Source organism: Phocoena phocoena, chromosome 15 (genome assembly GCF_963924675.1).
Source record: "Phocoena phocoena chromosome 15, mPhoPho1.1, whole genome shotgun sequence".
NCBI classification, from domain to species: Eukaryota; Metazoa; Chordata; class Mammalia; order Artiodactyla; family Phocoenidae; genus Phocoena; species Phocoena phocoena.
The window spans coordinates 65,125,840-65,150,733 of NC_089233.1; the positions used below are offsets into that span (position 1 = coordinate 65,125,840).

The window sequence follows — 24,894 nt, forward strand, 5'->3', positions numbered from 1 at the left end:
GAAGGCCTCCCAGGTAAGGAGACCTTGGAGCAGAAACCTGAAGGAAGGAAGAGAGAAGTCTTAGAGCTCTGGAGATCAGAGAACTCCTGTGGTGGGCAAGCGCCTGACGTCTTCTAGGGCTGGAGAAGATGGCCAGTGTAGCTGCAGGAGTGAGCAGAGAGAGGTGGGGAATGGAGTCTGTGTGGTGGGGCCTCAGAGGTGTCAAAGGCTTGGCTTTGATTTCCAAAAGAGAATGTGTTGGAGAGTGCAATGTGACATTCTTTCTTACAGGATTAATCTAGTTTCTCTGTTCAGAAGAGAATGGGGGGAGGGGCACAAGTGGAAGCTGGGAAATGAGTTAGGAGGAAGTAGCATAATCTGGGAAAGAGGAGATGGTGGTGGCCATGGAGCATTTAAGGGAGGGGTCAGATTCTGGGTATACTTGGAAGGCAGAGCAGGATTTCCTGATGGATTGGATATGGAGTAAGAGTGAAAGGAGTCCAAAATGGTTTGGAGTCTGAGTGACGGAAAGGATGGCATTGCCACTGTGATAGGGAAGACTAGTGTAAATGTTAGGAGAAAAGTCAGGAGTTCAGTTTTAGACATGTTTAATTTGATACACATTATTAGGTATCAGAGTGGAGAGGTGAAGCAGGCAGTTGGTATATGAGTCTGGGGAGAGGTCCAGGTTGGAGATCAATTTGGGAGTCATCAAAGTATAGGCAGTTCTCAAATGAGACGAGAATTCTCAAGAAGAGAGAATCAACCGTGTCAAATGCTTTTCTGAAGGACACAGCAGGTCAGACTTACACATGCAAGGTCATTACAGACTTGAAGAGCTGGTCTGCTTTGGAGATGGTGGGGAGCAGAGGGAGGGACAGCCTGATTGGAGAAGGATTAAGAGAAAATAGGAGTGACCGGGAGACCACAAGTATAGACAACTCCATTGATGAATTTTTCTGTATGGGAGCAGAGAAATGAAGGGATATACGGGTCAAAGGGGGAGGGCTGGAGTTTTTGTTGTTCTTTTTATTTTTAAATGGAATGATACAAGCATGTTTCTGTATTGTTGAGAATGAACTTGTAGGGAAGGGGAAATTCATCATGCAGTAGAGAAAGGGGATAGCTGTTGAGTGATATTCTTAGGTAGGTGAGAAGGAACTGAATTAATGCCCAAGTAGAGGCTACATAGTTCCTCCATAGTGATAGGAGGAAGGTGTTTGGGGAGCACTCTCGCGGGAGAGCAGAGTTATCACTGCAGAGTGAGAAAGCGGGAGGGGGCATTGGGAGGTTTGAGGAGCAGCGTCTGAAACGGTCGTCTAGGAGACAGTCATCTAGGAGAGCGCAGGGGCCACTGAGATGAGGCTGTAGAGGGAGAACTGGGCAGGGAGGTGTTAATCCAAAAGATTAGCTTGTTTTTATTTTGTCATCAATGTAATTGTGTTGTATTTAGGGAATGTGTATCACAGCACTTTCTGTAAAATGGTGAATTTGTCCATTTCTCCTTAAAATTCTGTCAAATTTTGCTTTATATTATTTTGAAGATATCTTAGACGCATCAAGGCTAGAATGTAATATTCCTGGTGAATGTTTAGTGATCTACTCTCCCTATTTTTCTGGATGTCTGTTTGTGTTTTGCCTCAAAGTCTTATTTTATGTGTTATAAGTATTGCTGTACCAGCTTTCCTTGGGTTAGTGTTCATCTGGTACACTGCTTTCCATCCTTTCACTTTCAATTTTCATGTGCCTCATAATGTCTCTTATAATCAGCATATACCTGGATTTTGTGTTTTGTTCAGTGTGTTGATTTTTATTTCAGAAGTAGAAAATGTCATCCATTTACAATGGGATTTCACTGTTTGGATTTATTCCTACCATGTTATTTTGTGCTCTTCATTCTACTTTTTTTGTTTAATTTATTATTTATTTTTGGCTGCATTGGGTCTTTGTTGCCGTGCGCGGGCTTCCTCTAGTTGCGGCGAGCGGGGGCTACTCTTTGTTGCGGTGCGTGGGCTCCTCATTGTGGTGGCTTCTCTTGTGGAGCACGGGCTTTAGGTGCATGGGCTTCAGTAGTTGTGGCACGCAGGCTCAGTAGCTGTGGCTTGTGGGCTGTAGAGTGCAGGTTCAGTAGTCGTGGTGCACGAGCTTTGTTGCTCCGCAGCATGTGGGATCTTCCCAGACCAGGGCTCGAACCTGTGTCCCCTGCATTGGCAGGCGGGTTCTTAACCACTGTGCCACCAGGGAAGACCCATTCTACTTTTTTGAGGTTTCTTTTATTCCTCTCTCTTTTCTTGCTTTCTTTTGCATTAACACACCTCTCTCTCCATTCCCTCTGCTATTTTGAGGCTGTGTTAATTGGGATTAGGTTTGCCTATAAATAACATTTTTAAAAAAAAAGAAAAGAAAAAGTGGTTTGAACACGACTATTTATTTCTCTCACATTCAAGAATGTCTGAGATAGTAATGCTGGAGCCCCAGGCTTCTTTCTTCTTGAGGTTTGATGTCATAATTGGCTTCCATTCACAAGATCTTTTCATTTTTCCAAGTGGCTGCTGGATTCCAGAACCCCAAGTGCATTCCAGCAGCAAAGGAACCATTTGCAAAAAAGAGGAAGCCGGCCCCGCACACCACTTCCACGTCCCCCGCTTTGACCAAGCTACTCACAGCTCGTTGCAAGGGTAGCCTAGGAAATGCCTGAGTTGGGGCTGCCATGTGCCCAAGTTAAAAACCACAGGTCCCCACAGATCACTTGTTTTCTGACGCCTGTGCAGTGCTTGGTAGATAGAGTGTGCACATCATAGAGATATGACATCACACTAACAGCAGAAGTCCTTATTCCAGTCCCGATGCTAGTGTAACTTATTCTGTGATTCTAATACTTTGCATACCATACCTCATATTTTCCATTTGACAATACTTTGTCTTGGAAAATTCACAGTATGCCTGAGAAATTTCTGTGTTTTATTTCATCTGAAAAAAGTTGCTATTTGACACGAAGAAAAAAAAAAGGTTCTACTTCTGAGGGAGAAGGAGACAACTAGCCATATCTGCCACAGAAGTTACACACTGTATTTCTGTTCTTTGAACCCTTAAAACTTTAAGTTACTCAACATCTTTACCTTTCTCCCAAACAATGCAAGAACCTTAAAATATGATTTATCTAATTGTTTTCTTATGGTTTAAAACCTCACAAATTATTATATAATTTTCAATTATATAATTACAGATAAATCTAAATAAATACATGTATAGATAATAATTATATGTTTATCATTTTCTTTGCTCACCCTTTCTTATCTCAGATCTTCCTTCTTGGATCATTTTCTTCTTTGCTGAGTTCATCCTTTAGAACTTTCTTTAGTGAGAACCTGACAGCTGGCATTAACTCTTTTTATTTATCTGAAAATATTTATTTTGCTCTCATTCTTCTTAACCTTTATTTTCATTGTGAAATATACATGCAAAGAGTCAACAGAGTAAAGGAAAATAATAAAAAGAACACTCCTGTACGCACCAGCTAGTTTACAAAATGGAATATTACCAGTGTCTTTGAACCCAGTGACACATCACCTTCTTTCTGCCATGGCAGAACGCACTATCCTGAATTTTGTGTTAATTATACCCTTGCTTTTCTTTATACTTGTACCACATATATGTGTGACCCTAAGGAATATGCTGTTTAGTTTTGCCTGTTTTTGAAATTTATATTAATAGAAGCACAGTGTATGTATTCTTCTGAGGCTTGCCTTTTTTGATTCAGCCTTGTTTTTGAGATCCATCCATAATGCGTGTACCTGTAGTTCATTCTTTTCATTGATGCCACGTTCCACTGTATGAATATGAATATACCATTGCTTATCCATTCCACTGATGAACACTTGAGTTGTTTCTAGTTTTTGGTTGTGAATAATTTTTTATAACAGTATTGAGTTGTAATTTATATACCATAAAATTCACCCCTTTAAAGTATACAAAACAGCTGAAGTGGTTTTTAGCACATCCACAGAGTTGTGCAACCATCCCTGCTACCTAATTTTAGAACATTTTCATCACCCCAAAAAGAAACCTTGTACCCATTTAGCCATCATGCTGTATCCCTCTAAAACACTAATCTGCTTCATTCTCTATAGATTTGCCCATTCTGTACATTTCATGTACATGGAATCATACAATACGTGGTCTTTTATGTATGGATTCTTTCACTTTGCATAATGTTTTTGAAGTTTATCCATGTTGTAGCATGTTTCAGCACTTCACTCCTTTTTTTTTTTTTTTTTTTTTTTTTGCGGTACGCAGGCCCCTCACTGTTGTGGCCTCGCAACCACTACGCCACCAGGGAAGCCCACTTCACTCCTTTTTATTGCTGAATAATATACTCCATTGTATGGATATGTTGCATTTTGCTTATACATTCATCAGTTGTTTCCACTTCTTGGCTATTATGTATTCTTTGAAACACAGCAGTTCAATTTTAGTGAAGTTCAATTGGTTTTTTCTTCTCTTGTTGCTTGTCATTTGGTGTCAGTTCTAAGAAGCCATTGCTAATCCATTATTGTAAAGATTTACTCCTGTTTGCCTTCAAGAGTTTTATAGCTTTAGCTGTTACATTTAGGTCTGTGATCCATTTTGAGTTAATTTTTGTATATGGTGTTAGGTATTGGTCCACCTTCATTCTTTTACATTTGGATATCCAGTTGTCCCAGCACCATTTGTTAGGGAGACTGTTCTTTCCCCATTGAATGGTCTTGGTACCCTTGTCAAAAATCAGTTGACCATAAATGTAAGGGTTTATTTATGGTCAACTGATTTATTTAAGGGTTTATTTCTGGACTCAGTTTTATTCCATTGCATTGATGTACATGTGTATACTTATGCCAGTACCACACTGTCGTAATTACTGTAGCTTTGTAATATGCTTTGAAATTGGGAAGGGTGAGTCCTCCAGCTTTACTTTTTAAATAAAAATAAAAGAAGTTTATTGCCAGCTGTCAGGTTCTCACTAAATGAAGTTCTAAAGTTCATATTTCATTCTTGCATTTCCATATGGATTTTAGAATCAGCTTGTCGGTTTCCGCAAAAAAGGCAGCTGGGATTTTATTAATAGGGATTGTGTTAAATCAGTAATTCAATTTGATGAGTGTTGCCATCTTACTTTAAAGTCTTCTGATCCATGAACGTGGGCTATCTTTCCATTTACTTAGGTTTTTGAAATTTTCTTTCAATAATGTTTTGTAATTTTCAGTGGACAAGTCCTACATTTCTTTTGTTAAATTTATTCCTAAGTATTTTATTCTGTTTGATGGCATTGTAAATGAAATTGTTTTCTTAATTTCGTTTTCAGATGTTCATTGTTACCATATAGAAATACAAATGACTTCTGTATGTTGATCTTGTATGCTGCAACCTCACTGTTTTGGGGGGAATTCTTCAGAATTTTTTACATACAAGAGTATTTAATCTGAGAGTAGAGATTGTTTTACTTTTTTCTTTCCAGCCTGGATTCCTTTTATTTTGTTTTTTGCCTAATGGCCCTGGCTCCAACACAAAGTTGAATAGATGTGACAAGAGCAGGGGCATCCTTGTTTTTGTCTCATTCCTGATCTCAGGGATAAATTATTCAGTCTCACACCATTAAGCTGATATAAACTGTGGGTTATTATGAACATATTTGACCATGTCTCCGCTATAAGAGTTCTCTAAGGTATATACTGGGAAACGTCTGGGTCACAGAGTATGCCTATGTTCAGATTTATAAGAAATGCCAAATTGTTCTCCAGTGATTACACCAATTTATTAGTCCCTCAGCACTGTGTGAAAGTACCCATTGCTCTACATCTTTGCTTACACTTAGTATGTAATAGGTTTTTTCTTTCCCCCAGTCCAGTTATAAAATAGTGGTTATAATTTGCATTTCATTGGTTACTAATGGCATGGAGCATCTTTTCACATATTAGCCATTTATGTTTCCTCCTCTGTGAAATGCCTGTTCATATGTTTTGCTCATTTTTCTGTTAAGTGGTCTTTTTCTTAATTGCCTCATCGGTGATCATTACATATCTAGATTCTGGAACCTTTGTCAGTTATATGTATTGTAAATGTCTTCTCCCAGTTTGCAACTCATCTTTTCATTTTCTTTATGGTATCTTTTGAATGAATGGATACTTTTAATTTTAATGTAAATTTATCAATCTTTTCCTTTATGGTTTATACTTTTTTGTATGTTAAGAAATCCATCCTTCTCCCAAAGTCAAAAAGATATTTTACTGTTTACTTGTAAAGTTTTCGAGTTGTCTTCCACATTTAAGTCCTTGATCCCTTGGAATTAATTTGTCTGCATGGAGTGAGATAAGGCTCTATGTTAATTTTTTCTCATTGGACAATAATTTATTAAAATGTTCATCCTTATCCTGTTGATATGCAGTACAGCCCTGACAAATATCAGGTTTCCTACATGTGTTGATCTATTTCTGAGCTTTCTATTCTGTTCATTAGTCTATCCCTAGGCCCAAATCTAACTTTCTTCATTGTTATAACTGTCTAATGAGTCTTGATAACTGGAAAGACAAGTTCCCCCAACCTATTCTTCAAGAGTGTCTGGCATAGGCTCTTTGCTTTTCCATATAAATTGTAAGACTCAGCTTTTCAAGTTCCATGTTGAGATTTTGATTGGGATTATATTAAATGTGTAGATCAGTTTGGTGGGAAGTTGACATGTTTATGAATAATTCTTTTCTATCCAAGAACATGATTATGTCTCTCCATTTATTTAGGTCTTCTTTAGTGTCTTACATTTAAATTTTATATTTTCCACATAAAAGTTTTACACATTTTTTGAAGATTTGTTAGATTAGTATTTTAATTTTGGAGGGATGTAAGTGGTATTTTTTTTTTTTTGTAAGTGGTATTTTTTGTTACTGTATTTTCTGTTTATTGTTGATGAAATGCTCTTGGCCTTTCTATTCATCTTATATCTAGAAATCTTGCTGTATTCTTACTTTATTTGTAAATAAGGAATTGCTTTTAACCTTGTACCATTGAGTATGATGTTTACTATAGGTCTGTTGGAGATACGCTTATTCTGGTTAAGAAAATTTTTGAATTTAATGAAATTTAGTGTATCTATTTAGATAATTTTTAATCTGTAATGTGGTAAATTTTATTGATAGTTTTTTCTCCTTTCTTGCCTTACTTTTGGATTAATCAAGTATTTATTGCCACTTTTTTCATGTTAGCTTATTATTAACAGTTACTCTCAAGATTACAACCTGCATCCCTGACTTTGTAAAGACTAAATTAGTACCTTTACCACTTCACAGATGATGCAAGGACCTTAGATCACTTTTATCCCCCTCCTAACCTGTGTACTATTGCTGTTAAGTATTTCAGTTCTATATATATGTTCTAAATGCCACAAGACATTATTTTTTGTTTTATACAATCAGTATTACCCACATATTTACTCTTTCTGGTACTCTTCTCTCCTTTATTTCTTTGCTTCTAGTTAGGATCATTTTCCTTCTGCCTGAAGAACTCCCTTTAGTATTTATTTTAATGCAGTATTTATCTCAAAATGTATTTTCCCCTCTTTTTCTATTTATTTATTTTTTTTGCGGTACGCAGGCCTCTCACTGTTGTGGCCTCTCCCGTTGCGGAGCACAGGCTCCGGACGCGCAGGCTCAACAGGCATGGCTCACGGGCTCAGCCACTCCGCGGCATGTGGGATCTTCCCGGACTGGGGCATGAACCTGTGTCCCCTGCATCGGCAGGCGGACTCTCAACCACTGCGCCACCAGGGAAGCCCTCCCTCTTTTTTTGAACAGTATTTTTTTAAAACTGTCCTCAAGGAGGCAGGCTTTTGTTTGTCATTATTTTTAAATTTATTTTATTTACTCTTTTGGTTGCGGCATGTGGGATCTTAGTTCCCTGAACAGGGATCAAACCCGTGTGCCCCCTGCAGTGGAAGTGCGGAGTCTTTAACCACTGGACTGCCAGGGAAGTCCCTGAACAGTATTTTTGCTAAGTATAGAATTATAGGTACGTATTGATCTCCTTTCAACACTTTATAAATATGTCTTTATGTCCTGGTTTCCAGCCTTTCTATTGAAAAGTCAACTGTCAGTCTTCCTTCTGCTTCTTTGAAGAATAATTTGTTTTCTCCCCTTTGTCTGCTTTTAAGATTTCTTCTCCTGTGTTTGAGTTTTATCCATTTTACTGTGATACCTAGGTATGGTTTTCTTTGTATTTTTCCAACTTGATGCTCACAGGGTTTCTTGAATCTGCAGCTTTAATAACTCTCATCAGTTTCAGAAAAGTCTTGGCCATCATTTCCTCAGATTTCTGCTCCATGTTATTTCTTCTCTACTTGTGGACTCCAATTACACATATTTTAGACTGCCACATCTTACGCTTCTTCATTCTCTCTTCTGTATTTTCCCTTTTTTTTTTCTTCCTCTGGACCTCAGTCTGGATATTTTCTACTGGATTATTTTATAGTTCAGCTGTAACCAATCTATTAAACCTATCTATTGCAGTCTTTTTTTTTTTTACATCTTTATTGGAGTATAATTGCTTTACAATGGTATGTTAGTTTTTGCTTTATCACAAAGTGAATCAGCTATACATATAGATATGTTCCCATATCTTTTTCCTCTTGTGTCTCCCTCCCTCCCACCCTCCCTATCCCACGCCTCCAGGTGGTCACAAATCACCGAGCTGATCTCCCTGTGCTATGCGGCTGCTTCCCACTAGCTATCTACCTTAACGTTTGGTAGTGTATATATGTCCATGCCTCTCTCTTGCTTTGTCACAGCTTACCTTTCCCCCTCCCCATATCCTCAAGTCCTTTCTCTAGTAGGTCTGTGTCTTTATTCCTGTCTTACCCCTAGGTTCTTCATGACTTTTTTTTCTTCTTAAATTCCATATATAAGTGTTAGCATACAGTATTTGTCTTTCTCTTTCTGACTTACTTCACTTTGTATGACAGATTCTAGGTCTATCCACCTCATTACAAATAGCTCAATTTCGTTTCTTTTTAAATGGCTGAGAAATATTCCATTGTATATATGTGCCACATCTTCTTTATCCATTCATCCGATGATGGACACTTAGGTTGTTTCCATCTCTAGGCTATTGTAAATAGAGCTGCAATGAACATTTTGGTACATGACTCTTTTTGAATTATGGTTTTCTCAGGGTATATGCCCAGTAGTGGGATTGCTGGGTCATATGGTAGTTCTATTTGTAGTTTTTTAAGGAACCTCCACACTGTTCTCCATAGTGGCTGTACCAATTCACATTCCCACCAGCAGTGCAAGAGTGTTCCCTTTTCTCCACACCCTCTCCAGCATTTATTGTTTCTAGATTTTTTGATGATGGCCATTCTGACTGGTGTGAGATGATATCTCATTGTAGTTTTGATTTGCATTTCTCTAATGATTAGAGATGTTGAGCATCCTTTCATGTGTTTGTTGGCAATCTGTATGTCTTCTTTGGAGAAATGTCTATTTAGGTCTTCTGCCCATTTTTGGATTGGGTTGTTTTTTTTTGTTATTGAGCTGCATGAGCTGCTTATAAATTTTGGAGATTAATCCTTTGTTAGTTGCTTCATTTGCCATTTTTTTCTCCCATTCTGAGGGTTGTCTTTTTGTCTTGTTTATGGTTTCCTTTGCTGTGCAAAAGCTTTGAAGTTTCATTAGGTTCCATTTGTTTATTTTTGTTTTTATTTCCATTTCTCTAGGAGGTGGGTCAAAAAGGATCTTGCTGCGATTTATGTCATAAATCACAGAGGAAACATGCCTATGTTTTCCTCTAAGAGTTTGATAGTTTCTGGCCTTACATTTAGGTCTTTAATCCATTTTGAGCTTATTTTTGTGTATGGTGTTAGGGAGTGATCTAATCTCATACTTTTTACATGTAGCTGTCCAGTTTTCCCAGCACCACTTATTGAAGTCTATTGCAGTCTTAATTTCAGTTACTCTATTTTTTAGTTCTAGAATTTCCATTTGATTCTTTTTGATAGATTTCTGGTTCTTTGCTGAAATTCCTCATCATGTCATATATTTTCTGGGACATATTCACAGTCATTTTAAAGCCCTGGTCCTATACCTCTACATCCCCTACAGTTCTTTTACTTTTTGCTGATTTTTCTCTTTTGGTGTGCAGTCATTTGGTCCTACCTCGTGGCATGCTTGGTAATTTTTATTCAATGCCAGAAACTGTATGCAAAAACTACAGAGATAACTTGAAGCTCAGGATGATTTTTTTTTCTTCTTTTTTTTCGAAGACGATTTTCTATTCTTTGAGAATGAATTTACTTTTGCTTCTTGCAGACAGTTAGAGGAGGGCCAGACCAACTTAATCTAATATGGGATTGAGCTGGTTCAGAGCTGGGTTTGGGGACAGCCCGGGGTATTTCCAAGCCCTTCCTCCTTGGCAGACACTGAGCTCCAATTTTTGTTTCTCCCCCATCGTAAGACTGCTGGAAGCTTTGCTCAGCCCGACGCACTTTCCCCCAAGTCCTGTCTGCTCCGGTAGCTCCGAATTCCAGTTTTGGTCTCCCTGTCCCCATGGAGCTGCCACAAGTTCTGCTTAGCTTCTCAGGCTCTGAACCACCACTTTCTGCTTGGCTTCCTAGCCCCTCAGCCTTGCGCTGCTTATAAACTGGGAGATGCCTTGGGGTAGAAGGCGGTACAGAATATCAGACTTGGCTGAATATCGTTTCCGTTCTCACTGACATCTTATCCTCTCAAATTCTGGTTGCCTTGGTAATTTTTTAATACCTTGAAAGAGATTTTTTTGTTGTTTTTGGTATTTTATTTAGGTTTTTTTTTTTAATTGTTCTTGGTGGGAGGGTTCAGTTTGTCTGATAGTAACTGGTTTTTCATAGTCAGAATCAGAAGTCATTAGAATTTTCTAATGTTGAATCAGTCTTGTATTACCAGAATAAACCCAGCTGAGTTATATTATTTTAGTACACGGTTGTACTTTTGTTAATATCTGATTTAATAATTTTGCCTTTCTTCAAAGGCAGGATTACTTGGCTGGTAATTTTCCTTTCTCATCCTTGTCCTGTTTTAGTACCAAGGTTATCTAGCTTCATAAAATGAGTTTGGGATGGTTCCTTTATTCATATTCTGAATCATCTCTCTGAATAAATTTCTTTTCTTCCATTCTCTCCGTCCTTTTAGAACTCTGATAGATGTATTTTAAGTCTCCCTCTCGCCTCCATGTCTCTCAGTCACGTTTTTAAAAACAGTCTCATCTTTTTAATACATCTAGTTGCTTCCTTTATTTCTTAAAAAATAAGGTACCTAAGTGCAGTCTTATGGTTAGGAATTCTCAGGAGAGACTTTTCCTCTTATTCCCATCCTACTTTTTTTTTTTTTAATTATTTTATTTTTGGCTGCATTGGGTCTTTGTTGCTGTGTGCGGGCTTTGCTCTCATTGCAGCGAGCAGAGGCTAGTCTTCATTGCCGTGCGCAGGCTTCTCATTGCTGTGGCTTCTCTTGTTGCAGAGCACAGCCTCTAGGTGCGCAGGTTCCAGTAGTTGTGGTGCACGGGCCTAGTTGCTCCGCGGCATGTGGGGTCCTCCCAGACCAGGGATCGAACCCACATCCCCTGCATTGGCAGGTGGATTCTTAACCACTGCACCACCAGGGAAGCCCTCCTATCCTACTTCAGACCAAGCCAGGCACATATACCCACTACCTTCTGCGGGTGGGGGGTCATTTTATCCTCAGCAGCTTAGCTATTCATTTAAGACGCCTTGCCTTGTTAATCTAGCAGTGCAAGTGTTTTGTGCCAGGAGCTTTTGCACTCCTGTCCTCCTTGTCCTTATTGGTTTTCATCAGGGTTTATTCTTTGTGCTGTGTCCATCATGGCCCTTGTTTCTGTGATGCCTGATTTTTCTCTTGCACTAGTTCCAGAGCTCATGTTTTATCCCCTTCCATTGTCTTGCATCTCTTTTCAGAGTACCTTATCTCTGCTTTGAACTACTGTTTAAATATTTGTGGCTAAATGTCACACTTTTCATCTGCTCTCTGGCAACAGCTTTCTGGTGAGCGTGCATCTGCCATTTACTGCTCCTATAACATATTTAGCTCCTGTGTTGGTTCCTTTTTAATAACTAATTTCTGAATGAGGTGGAATTCCTCCTTCATGAGCTGCCGTAAGTAGACCACTGTGGGAGAGGAGCCAGGACTGTGTCCCAGGCTGGCAGGAATTCCTCAGGCATGGTGATGGGTGCAGGGTGTGTTCTTCAACCTAGTGTTCTCCCCAGGCAACTAGAGGGCGGTTACCATGCAGTTTCGTCCTCGTCCCCCTGCCCCCCACCTTTGGTGCTGAACCAGGTCCAGGAACGCTCCTGCTGCAGTCCACACCCCCTTTTATTTCAAATAAGAGATTATTGGCTTCTCCTCTCAAGTTATGCTACATTTGAGAACTCAGAACTGCCACCTTTATCTGAGCCTTTCAATCCCAAGAAGCCTCCTGTGTGGCTGTCACTGCACGTGGCAGCCTTCCTCATACACTGCGTTCGAGAGTTCTGTCAGGAGACAGTTCGCATTTTTATTTCTTGTTTATACTGTTTTGCTTTTCAGTGATTTCTAAGGGGGCTAGGAGGTAGTACCGTTTTCCTGCCACCACTTTAAAACTGGAAATCACACTAAAAGATTTCAGCCTTGTTTTCCTGGGCTGAACACTTCATGGTGAACTCTTCTGTTGGATTCTCTTTGCTTTAAGACTTTTATGTGCATAACGAAAGTGCCCTATTCTTGGCATGTCCTCTGTTCTCTCGGCTCCTGAAATTTGCTGTCATTTTCTGTTCATTTACTCTCAGGAAGAATTTGAATGTATAAAACAAGGATTATCTATTCCTGGAAGGTTTTGTAAAACCACACCTGTAAAACTACATAGGCCTGGTTCCTTTTTCTGGGGAAGATTTTTAACTCCTGCTTCAGTTTTTTAAAACAGTTATTGGCCTAATCAGATTTTCTATTTCTTCTTGAGTCTATGATTGATAGTAATTTATGTTTTCCTGAAAATTTTTTCCATTTAAACTTAGTTTTTAAATTTATTGCCATAAAATGTCCTTAGCAACTAGGGGATGGGGCTCACTTTATGTGTCTGGTTTGCATTTTTCACAGTGAGAGTGGGTTAATGTGTAAATAAAATGAAGACTGACTGCCATCACCAAATAATGATTGGTGTCCTAATGCGGGGAGGGGAGGTGGAAGCCATGACCCTGATCCTGTGTTCCACCCCAGCAGACCCTGTGCTCTGCTCAGTCTTTTTCCACCTTCTCTTTCTCAGTCTTAGGGAAAGTCCTCAGTGCTGTGGGCAGTGCCCAGCTACTGATGTCACAGAAATTCCAGCAGTTCCGGGGCCTCTGTGAGCAAAACTTGGTGAGTGTGATTCTTCTTCCTCCACAGTGGGTCTTCTAGCCAGATCCCCCAGCTGGATTAGCCTCTAAGCCTCTGTGACCTCCTCTCTAACGTGGAGAAGGTGCTGCTTCCTCATGGCATTGGAAAGATGACAGTGGTGTGTGTCAGTGCCTAGCACAGGAAAAGGGCCAGGAATGGTCCTTTCAGAGCTCTACTACCTTCTAAAATAGAAAAGTGAACTCTATGTAAAAACAGCCACATGAAAGTTAAAAATCAGTTGGCACTGATTTATTTATATACAACATACTCTATATCTAAGAAGACAGTCAATCAAGGTAAGAACTAAAGAAATAACCACCATGACACTTGGTGGGTTTCCCTCGCCTTCACCCTTGCCGCTAGGCAGCAGCCTTTCCTGTGGAGGCCTCTTTCCATCTGGCAGGGGTGGGGTAACCCCCAGGGGTGGAGGACAGTGGCGAGTGTTTGTCTCTAGGACTGGTAGGCGTTTGGGTGTTCACTGGGGAAGTCCTGATGAGGAATGTGCTGTCAGAGAACAGAACGATGGGCTGGAAACCACACGGATTCTGGAATCACACCCACCTGGGAGCCATCCTGCCTCCTCCCTGTAGCCCTTCAGTGGTGGCGAAGGCCTCAGTCCCCATGTGTGTGCAGGACCCACTCTCATGATAGGACTGTCTCTCTCTCCCAAAGCTCTCCACCATCAGGGCCAGCAGTAATCAGGAACTGGGTTCATTCGCTCATACAGATACTGACCCGACCCTGGGAACAGGAGAGTAAGACCAGGCCTCGAGAGAAGCCAACCAGGGCTGGCAGAGCTAGGAGACAGTACTTGGGATGGGGTGCAGGACAAGCCTCTGCCCTCCTTGCCCCACTGATCCCCGTCTGTCCCACAGAACCCTGATGCCAACCCACGTCCAACAGCCCAGGACCTGGCAGGGTTCTGGGACCTGCTGCAGCTGTCCATCGAGGACATCAGCATGAAGTTTGATGAACTCTACCACCTCAAGGCCAACAGCTGGCAGCTGGTGGAGACCCCCGAGAAGAGGAAGGTGAGCATGGAGCAGTGCGGAGGGGAAGTCCAGGGACAAATTCCTGGTCGGCAATAACGCTGGCCACATCGGTCAGTGCTGCTTGGCTCCCTTCTCTGTGTGTCGTCTTTGAGCTGGGGGCTCACGTCCATCAGTGTGCGGGGTCCACGCTCGGCGCTCGTCCAGCATGCCACTCGCTCTGTGTAGTTGAGGCTGCCCCCCGCCCCCCGAAGCATGCCTTCCTGCCCTGCACGTTCAGAAAGTGGGAGACACATGCCCACGGCCCAGAGCACTAGCGTAGACACAGCCGTTGGAACCTTGGAGGTAGAAAAATGGTCCTTCTCCTAGGACCACGCTGCCAGGAGTACAGGGGTCTGGACCCGATTCTGCCTCCTGGGCCAGCCTCTTCCCTGAGGCTCAGGCTTCCATCTGTAAAACCGTGGCACCCAATGACCCCTTTGGTTATTGGTTACTGGACTGTGGCCCTTGTGAGTTCTGATCCCCTAGAATAGCATGTGAAATGTGACCTGGGAGTCGGAGGCCCTGAATTTAAATCCCATCTCTGGCTATACGATTCCTGTGTGAATTTCAGGCTCTCAGTGGTTCAGAGCAGGGGTGGGAAGAGGTGATCTGTCTGTCCCTTCCTACTAGAACATTCTAGGATTGTAAGCTTGCTTTTTGCTCCTATGCCTTGTGCTATTCCCACCATCATCGCTTCTTGTGGCTTCCTGATTCCAAATGTGTGTTGCTTGTGCCCGATGCGGGGAAGCTGGGGTGGAGGCTCCAGCTGCCAGCATACGGTGGGTGGTAGCACCACACAAAAGGTGGCACCTCTATTTTATTTTTCTTCTCTCCTCACTGTCTCACTAAAGGAAGAGAAGAAACTACCCCCTCCGGTCCCAAAGAAGCCAGCCAAATCCAAGCCGGCAGTGAGCCGTGACAAGGCCTCTGACGCTGGGGACAAGCAGCGTCAGGAGGCCCGCAAGAGGCTCCTGGCGGCCAAGCGGGCAGCTTCCGTGCGGCAGAACTCAGCCACGGAGAGCGCGGACAGCATCGAGATTTATGTCCCTGAGGCCCAGACCCGGCTCTGAGACCAGGAAGCAGGAAGCAAAACAATTTTAAGTCATTAAAAAAAGAAACCTACAAACTAAATGCGAAAGGAACAAAATTTTCTCAACCTTCAGTGTGGTTATTCTGTCTAGAGACCCTGAGCCAACTTTCAAATTGACGCATACAAGGGCTCACAATTTGGCTTTCTTGGGTCCCTCCCAGCTTTAGGTTATGAAGACTTCACAAAAAAATCAACAGAAACACAAAACTATAAAACTTTTTTTTCCTCTTGCTGGCCGTGGTGGACTAGATAGATGGACTTCGGCAACGCCCTGGCCCAGCCTCCAGACTACGGTCTTTTTACTTGCTCTATCTAATGAGAACTTAAACTAGCTTGTTTACAAGATGACGACAGCCCAAGGGCAGCCTTGGGCACCTGCCATGTCCTTCCTCCTTTTCCTGGCTACCCCAGCTCTGACCTTGGAGTTTTCATTCTTATGTTTTTCTCTTTTCCCTTAAGAGCTCACACAGGGGTCACCATCCTGACTATCGGCTTTCTGGTTCTCAGCCCTTTTTGTGGGTGAGCCCAGAGGACAGAGAGATGGACACGCGTCCCCTCCCCCACCGAGTGCTCGCGCACGCGCGCACACGCAAATACAGGTTCCTCTCAGCAGAAGCAGCCCTCCCACTGTGATCTGCCAGCCCTAGGCAGCGTCAGGTGGGTGACTCGCCTCTCTGAGACCATAAGGAGGGCTGAAGTCTTTGGGGGGGGTGGGGGTGGGAATGAGATAAAAACCACAGCTTACCACACTCCAGACTCCCGCCTTTTTCTTCTCTCCAGCCCCTTCTTCCTTCAGCAAAATGTATGACCTAGAGTGACTTGCAGGGGCCACTCAAGAGAGGGACCCCATTTTCCAGGGGTCATGTGTCCCTGGCCGAGCCTGTGTACAGTACCCGAGGGGCGGGCGGCTGTGTCTGTACGTATGTGTACATATGCACATAGACCTTAGAGTGTATATTTAACAAACGCCCCTCTGCTCACCCATGCCCACCAGCGCCACCGCTGGCTCTCGGGGGCACCTGGCAGGAGGCGGGTGTGTGAATAGCATATATTTTTACATGTACTATATCTAGGTGTGTGTACAAGTGTGTGTAAAAATATATACCTTGTGTGTAAGCAGCTCCCCCTTTTTTTGTCTCTCACCTGCCCCCCGCTCCCCAGCCATGGGCCCATCTGCCTGGCCTCTGAGTTTTCTATTTTTTTACCCCGGTCATCCTTCTCTCTCCCCTGCCCCCCAGCCCCACTCCCAGGGTGTCATGAGCCCTGAGCTGTGATGGCCCAGGCGTGCAGGGTGAGGTGGGGGGCAGGGAGGGAGAGGGCGAGGCCAGGCCTGCAGCAAGCTCCGTGCACGACGACTGCTCTCCTGTGGCCACGGCTGCGGCACTGGAGACGTCCTCGTGTCCAGCACCTGCCACAGGGGCCCCGGGTGAACTGTGGGCCTGCTCTAGGGCCCATTCCAGCTTGGCCGCCGTCTGTGACCTTGGGCAAGTCACTTGACCTCTGTGTGCCTCAACTTCCTCCTCTGTAAAATGGGGACAGTCCCCGCCCCTCCCTACCTCACAGGCATGTTGTGAGAATAAATGAGGTAACGTGCACCACGGGCTCATGGTGTTATTGCAGCGGGGCGGGCCAGGCTGGGATGAGGCGGGTGGAGTAGACGCCCCAGGAGACAGCCAGACCCCTTCCAAGTGGCAGCTCCTTGGAGACAGGCTGACGACGGCAAACTGTAACGCCAGCGCTCTCATGCACCAGCTCTTTGACCCCCAGCAAGAAAACTAAGCTCTCGGTTCCCTTCCCGAAAGATGAGTGTGTAACATCTGCCTGACCAGCTTCCTCCAGAGAAATAAATGCTTCTGAGATGGGCTGCTCACGCTGACAACTCACGCCCCCTCCGTAGACCCCGACTCTGCGTGCGCTTCACCCAGGACGGGGCACTCGGTACCCCAGCAGCTGCCTGCACCCTGACAGTTACATGCACTGGATGTACTTCCTGAGCACCTACCCTGCTCATAGAGCTCACGCCCCGGTGGGGGAGACACGGAACATGCCATAGGTGAGTTCCAGTCTACAGCAGATAGCAGAAAAAGAGATGCAGCACAGTGCGGCTGTGGGAAGCCATGACAGCTCCGCCAAACCCAGGTCAAGGCTGAAGGACAGTGGGTATTAACCGGCTTTGGGAGATGAGGATGGGGTGCAGGGGAGAGCAGGCGGAACAGTAGGTGCCCATGTCTGGTGGTAAGAACATGTGTTTCAGAAAGTTCTCGGGCCCGGCCGAGCTGCAGGCACCTGGTCTCCTCCCTTGGCACAGCACAGCGGAGGTGCTGGTGACCTCAAGCCCAGGGGAACTACCTTCCCAGGAACTTTGTTCGGGCTGCCCTGCCTTCCCCAGAGGGGCCGCTCGTGAGCTCATCTGAAGCCTGTGGGCCAGACCCCCGGCGCTAGGAGTGCTGTGCCCTCATGTCTAGATCCTGGTAGTGGTGGCTGAGCGTCCAGTGACCATGGATGGCTCAGATTAACTCCTGGGGCTGGCACCTTCCTGGACCTACCCCCTGCCCTGAGACATGGCTGAGGGTGACTCAAAGGTAAGTGGATGGGTTTCAGGTTGCCTGGGCACTGAGCCAGATACTCAGAGGTGTGAGTGAACGCAGGAGGCAGTCACGCTGGACTTGACCAGCGAGCAGCCCAGCTCTACTCCTGATGGGCCTCGGGGAACTGGGTGGACACTTTTACCCCTTCAGAGCCTGAGTGTTTCTGCGGCAGCAGGGGAGGGGCCTTGAGGGTTAGATCAGGGTCTCAGGGAGGGTCCTGCACTCCCTGTATCATAGTACCTGGGCCCTCTCCCAGCCCTGCTGGTGTAGCAGAGGAGAGGCCCACCCTCCCCAAGTTGAAAGAAGAGTTTAATGTCCTTTACCCAGAATCACCAACTGTCAAGATTTTGCCATATTTGCATTGTTCCCGTCAGGGACATACACAGACACCCCCCTCACCTTGAGCCATTTAGAAATAAGCTGTACACACCATGCTGCTTCACCCCCAAATACACCAGGCGACACCTAAGAATAAGGGCATTCCTACATGAGCACAATACCACTATTACTCTAATTTAACACATGAGTGACCCTCGAGCACCTCCCCTACCCAGGAGGGCACTTAGTGCCCAGACATCAATACCAGCTAAAGCAGGGCCATACTCCAAGTGCCAGAGGAATGTCCTCCATGGCTTTTACTTTGTATCCATCCAGGATCCAGTGAAGGATCATTCGCTGCTTTCAGTTATCAAGTCTCTTTAGTCTCCTTGAATCAGAAAAGTTTCCCCACTTTTTTTTTTTTTTCATGACACTGACATTTTTTAAGTATCCAAGCATCTTAGAGAATGTTACATAATTTGGATTTCTGTTTTCTCATGACTCAGATTAAACAGTCTGAACAAGAAGATGGCTTAGATGATGTCCCATCTCCTGTACTCTGTTCTATCAGGGAGGCATTTGTCATTTCAGGGAAAGGCCGACAGCAGCTTCCTAGAAAAGCTGGGAGTGAGTCCTCGTTTTCTGCATTTCCAAAGCACAATCCTTGAGGGAACAGGGCCAAACAGAGACAGAAAGCACCCTCCTGAGGGGTGCTGGGGAAGAGGAAAGGGAGCAGAGAAGGAGACTGTTCACTGTCCCTGGGTCCCCGAGAACCACCCAGAGGCTGCAGGTCAGAGAGCAGGGAGGCCCAGGTTCCCCTGTAAACCTCCTGCTCCCCAAAAGTTTGTGGGTCCCCAAGCCTTTCGGAGTCCCCACCCCATAGCCTGAGAGCAGAGAAAGAAGGCTTAGCCGTAGCCAGGAGCAGCACAGGGCTCAGGGGCCTTGTGGCCAGGCCAACAGGACAAAGCCATCGTCACCAGTGGCCTGAGATCCAGAGACCATGAGGACCCCCAGACCAACTGAGATGAAGTTCCTACCACCAGCACTGGAATGGGGTTTATAAAAGAAACTTAAAATGAAGTTGTATCGGGACTTCTCTGGTGGTCCAGTGGGTAAGACTCTGCGCTCCCAATGCAGGGGACCCAGGTTCGATCCCCAGCTGGGGAACTAGGTGCCGCACGCGTGCCGCAACTAAGAGTCCACGTGTCGCAACTAAGAAGTCTGCATGCCGCAACTGAGAGATGCCATGCTGCATCTAAGACCTGGCACTAAATCGATAAATAAATAAAAATAAATCTAAACCAAAACATGAAGTTGTATCTCCTACTGATGTGAGTCTGGCTGATCTGAAACGTCAACGTGACCCCACTGCCTCCTCCTCACGGCGGCCAGAGGGGCTCCTCGAAACCCCCTCTGCTCAGGACCCTTTGAAGCCTTCCCAGAACCAGCAAGAGAAAATCCAGCCTCCTCACCTTGGCCTTGGAGGCCTGTGCCCACCTTTCTAGGTACGTCTCCCACGGGAGCCCATCCCCTGCCCTCTGCCTTCCAGCCTCACCTCAGGCCTTGCACAGGGAGCCATGGCTCCCCCACCAATGCATCTATTCTTGCCTCAGCTCACAGGCCAGCTGGCATTTCTGCAGTGAAACCTTCCCAAAGCACCTCAGCCAGGCCAGGTTGGTGCAAACCCCCTGCTCTAACTCTTGGAGCTGGACGGTCACTTCACTTACCTTGCTTTGTTGCTGTCACTGATGCTTAGATCTGTGAGATTACTCATGAATATCTGTCTCCACCAGGAAACAATGGGCCCCCCCGAGGGCAGGAATAGAGTTTTTTTTCACTAGTCTCAGTGCCTAGCACAGAGGAGAGCCTCAAGAACTGTTTTCTAAATGAATGACCTTGTTGCGGGGAGTAGAGGTGGGACTTCACAGAGAAGGTAATATTTGAGCTGGGCTTTGAAGGATGAGCGGGAGTTCCCCAAGCTGTGGCAGTGAAGGGCACAGCAAGCAGAGGCAGAAGTGTAAGACTGTGCCGCTCAGGGAAGGGGTGGTGCTGGACAAGCCTTGAATGCCAGGTTAAGTAGTAAGGGCTTTTACCAGCTTTGAACAGAGCAAGGACACTTCCTTCCACAGAACCAGCTTCCCATAAGACAGGAGCCCCCAGTCCCAGCCTCCATGGAGCCATGGTACTCTGGTGACCCAGTCAGCACCAGGGTTTGTCTCTAAAACATGTCAGCGGACCCCAGGCCTGGTGAAGCCCTGTGACCAACAGGGGACATGGGCCCTTGGAGACCGTCAGCTGCTAATGGCTTTAACCTTCTACAGACTGATAACTCCTACCTCTAAATCTACAACCTGTACCTTTCCTTGAACTTTGCACTTCCCTCTCACCACCTCCACTTAGACATCTAACAGGTAATCTCAAAGTTAACACGTCCACCAACCAGTAAAAGGAAGTGAGAATCGTTAGAAAAATCACCATTTGACAAGCATCGTAGTAACAACTGGATCATCAGTGCGCGTTAAAAGCCACGCGTAAAAGTCTGATGAGGAACAGAATATTTAGTCTCAAAGGAGCACCCCACAAATTACCTATTAATGAACATATTAATTACAAAAGGGAAAAACAGTAATTTTCTGATGAATAAATCTGGCAGACACTAGATGGCCAAAGTTAATTTTTTCCCATCACTGGTAATAATAACATCATACGTGTTTCCTGATAAGATGCACTGGGAAGAATACAGCATCACTTCTGTGATATCCCTGTCGAAAGTCCATAGCCTGAAGCTAATCATGAGGGAGCACCAAGAAACAGGCTGGGACTCTCCAAAAATGTCAGTGCATGAAAGACATAGAAAAGCTAAAAAGGACAGTTCTAAGGGCCAGAGATTAAAGACATTTCAACAGATGCAGAATAAACATTTGATAAAACCCAGCACCCTTTCATGATAAAAACGCTCAACAAATTAGAACATCCTCAAGCTGATAATGGACATCCAAAAAAAAAAAAAAGAAAATCCACAGCTAACATGTTTAATGGTGAAAGACTGAAAGCTTTCCCCTCAAGATAAGGAACAAGACGAAGAGGTTCACTCTTGCCACTTCTACTCAATATTGTACGGTAGGTTCCAGCCAGGGCCTTTAGGCAAGAATGAATAAATGAATGAATGGATGGCATCTAAATTGGAAAGAAAGTTAAACTACCTCTATTTGCAGATAACATGATCTTTCATATAGAAAACCCTAAGTTATCCACAAAAAAATTATCAGAGTTAATAAATTAGTTCAGCAGTGTTCCTGGAAGCAAGATCAATATACAAAAACCAATCGTGGGCTTCCCTGGTGGCGCAGTGGTTGGGAGTCCGCCTGCCGATGCAGGGGACACGGGTTCGTGCCCCGGTCCGGGAGGATCCCACATGCCGCGGAGCGGCTGGGCCCGTGAGCCACGGCCGCTGAGCCTGTGCGTCCGGAGCCTGTGCTCCGCAACAGGAGAGGCCACAACAATGAGAGGCCCGCGTACCGCAAAAAAAAAAAAAAAACAAAAACATTGTATCTCTACTGTGATGTAATAAACAATAAATATTTGGTCTTCGCCCCTAGCTCCTGGTACACAGCTCCTGAAACCCTTGGACTCTCTGGAGTGATGAGAATCTTTTGTATGCTAATGGCAGGACTGGTGGTTGGGGGCCCCTAGATAGCTTCAGGATAGGGGCTGGTTGCTAGAAAGACAAAGACATGGTTAGAGGGTTAGAAATTTCAGCCTCATTCCCCAACTTCCAGGGAGGGAAGAGGGGCTGGAGATTCAGTCAGTCATAATGGCCAAAGATTTAATCATGCCTCTGTAATGAAACCTCCGTAAAAACCCCTACACAACAGAGGTTGGAGTCCTTCCAGGCTGGTGAACACGTCAAGGTGCTGAGAAAACGGCATCCCCGGAGAGCGCATGGAAGCTCCCCCTTTCCCCTGCCCCCACTTTATCCTGTGCCTCTCTTCCATTTGGCTGTTCCTGAGTTGTATCCTTTATAGTAAACTGATAATAGTAATTAAACTGCTTTCCTGAGTTCTATGAGCAGTTCAAAGAAATTATTTATCCTGGTGTTGCAGGAAGGGGGACCCCTTCCAGGGCCCGAGAGTGGGCTCTTGTCTAACACTCAGAGAGGAACTGTCCAAGGAGACACACGTGCTGACAAAGCAAAAGAATTTATCGGGAAGGGGCGCCCAGGCAGAGAGCGGTAGGGTAAGGGAACCCAGGAGAAGTGCTCTGCCACATGGCTCAAAGTCTCAGGGTTTGTGGTAATGGGATTAGTTTCCGGGTTGTCTCTGGCCAGTCATCTTGCGTGGCCCATAGTCTCACTCGGGATCCTTCCTGGTGACATGCTCATCTCTCAGCCAAGATGGATTCCAGTCCTTATCGGGACTTCCTGTTGTGAGACAACTCAGGCAAGTGAGCCTGGCTAAGGCTGGTGGTTTTGGTCAACAGTTCCCTAACACTGGCGGGGAGGGATGTGTAGTAATCCACAATTCGTAGTCAAGTTGGACAAAGGTGTGGGTAACCTGGGTCTGATGTGAGGGAAATCTTGTGGGACTGAGCCCTTAAACCTGTGGAGTCTGACACTAACTCCAAGTAGTTAGGGTTAGAATTGAACTGAATAGTAGGACATCCAATTGGTGTCCAGAGAGTTGGAGAATTGACTGGTGTGAGGAAAATACCCACATATTTGGTGTCAGAAGTATCGTGAGTAAAAACAGTTCAACTACCAGTGAACACACTGAAAATGAGTTTAAGAAAACAATTCCATTTACAATAGCATCAAAAAGATCAAAACACTTAGGAATACATTTAACAAAAGAAGTACAAGACTTGTAAACTGAAAACTACAAAACATCATTAAGAGAAATTTTAAAAGATCTAAGTAAAAGGAAAGGCACTTCATGTTCATGGATCAGAAGACTTAATATTGTTAAGAAGGCAATGCTCCCCCAAATTAACCTACAGGGTCAGCACAATCTCTATCAAAATCCCAGCTGCCTCTTCTGTAGAAATTGACAAGCTGATCTTAACTGATATGGAAATGCAAGAGACTCTGAATAGCCAAGCAATAGTGAAAAAGAAGAACAAAGTTGGATGAAACACTTCCTGATTACAAAACTAAAGTAATCAAGATTGTGTGGTACTGCCATAAGGGTAGACATATGTATCAATGAAGTAGAATTGAGAGTCCAGAAATAACCCATACATTTATGGACAACTGATTTTCAACAAGAGAGCCAAGAAAATTCAATGGAGAAAGAATAGTCTTTTCAGCAAATGGTGCTGCGACAACTGGATATCCACATGCAAAAGAAGGAAGTTAGACCCTTACCTCACTCCATATACAAAATTAACTTAAAGTGAATTAGAGACCTAAATTGAAGAGCTAAAACTACAAAACTCTTAGGATAAAACATAGGTATAAATATTTACAACCTTGGATTAGGCAGTGGTTTCACGGATATGATAAAAAAAGGCACAAGAAACCAAAAAAAATAAACTTCATCAAAGTTAAAAACATTTATGCATCTTTAAACAAACCAAAAAATGAAAAGATAACCCACGGAATGGGAGAGAAGATTTGAAAATCATATACCTGGTAAGGGTGTAATAGCTAGACTATACAAAGCACCTTTGCAACCCAACAACAAAAAAAGAAATTTTAAAATGGGCAAAATATCTGAATAATCGTTTCTTCAAAGAAGACATACAAATGTCCAATCAGCACGTGAAGAGGTGTTCAAGATAACAAGTCTTTTGGGAAATGTTAATCAAAACCACAATGAGATACCACTTCACACCCAATAGGATGACTAGAAGACTAGTGTTAGTGAGGATGTGGAGAAACTGGAACCCTCACATTTTTGGTGGTAATATAAAACAACGCAGCACTGAAGAAAACAGTTTGGAAGCCCCTCAAAAGTTTAAACATAGAGTTAACAGATGACCCAGCAATTCCACTCTTAGATATATATCCAAAAAAGTGAATATATACATCCACACATAAACTTATACACCAACATTCATAGCAGCATTATTTATAATAGCCAAAAAGTGGAAACAACCCAAATATCAATCAACTGATAAATATGTAAACAAAATGTGGTATAGCAATAGAATGGAATACTCTTCAGCAATGAAAAGAATGAAGTACTGATACATGTTATAACGGAGATGGACCTTGAAAACATCATGCTAAGTGAAAGAAGACAGTCACAAAAGGCCACATATTATATGATTCCACTTACATTAAATTTCCAGAGTAAACAAATCCGGAGACAGAAGGTAGATTAGTGTTTGCCAGGGGATGAGGGGGAGGGGAAGTGGGGAGTGACTGCTAATGAGTATGTTGATTCTTGGGGGCTGATAAAATGTTCTGGAATTACATGGTGGTGATGGTTGTAGAACTCTGTGAGTATTCTAAAACCACTGAATTGTAC

The 24,894-nt window shown here is 43.9% G+C and overlaps 1 protein-coding gene across 3 annotated transcripts in view; it reads left to right on the plus strand.

Moving 5' to 3' along the window:
• DLGAP4 (DLG associated protein 4) overlaps positions 1–15,584 on the plus strand; it is a 91,013-nt gene extending 75,429 nt beyond the window's left edge. For all 3 annotated transcript variants that reach the window (XM_065893539.1, XM_065893538.1, XM_065893540.1), the window contains 3 exons: positions 13,288–13,379; positions 14,273–14,428; positions 15,280–15,584. In XM_065893539.1, coding sequence (XP_065749611.1) covers positions 13,288–13,379; positions 14,273–14,428; positions 15,280–15,498 — 467 coding nt within the window. In that variant the 3' untranslated portion in view covers positions 15,499–15,584. The remainder of the gene's footprint in view (positions 1–13,287; positions 13,380–14,272; positions 14,429–15,279) is intronic.
• The last annotated feature ends 9,310 nt before the right edge of the window (positions 15,585–24,894 follow it).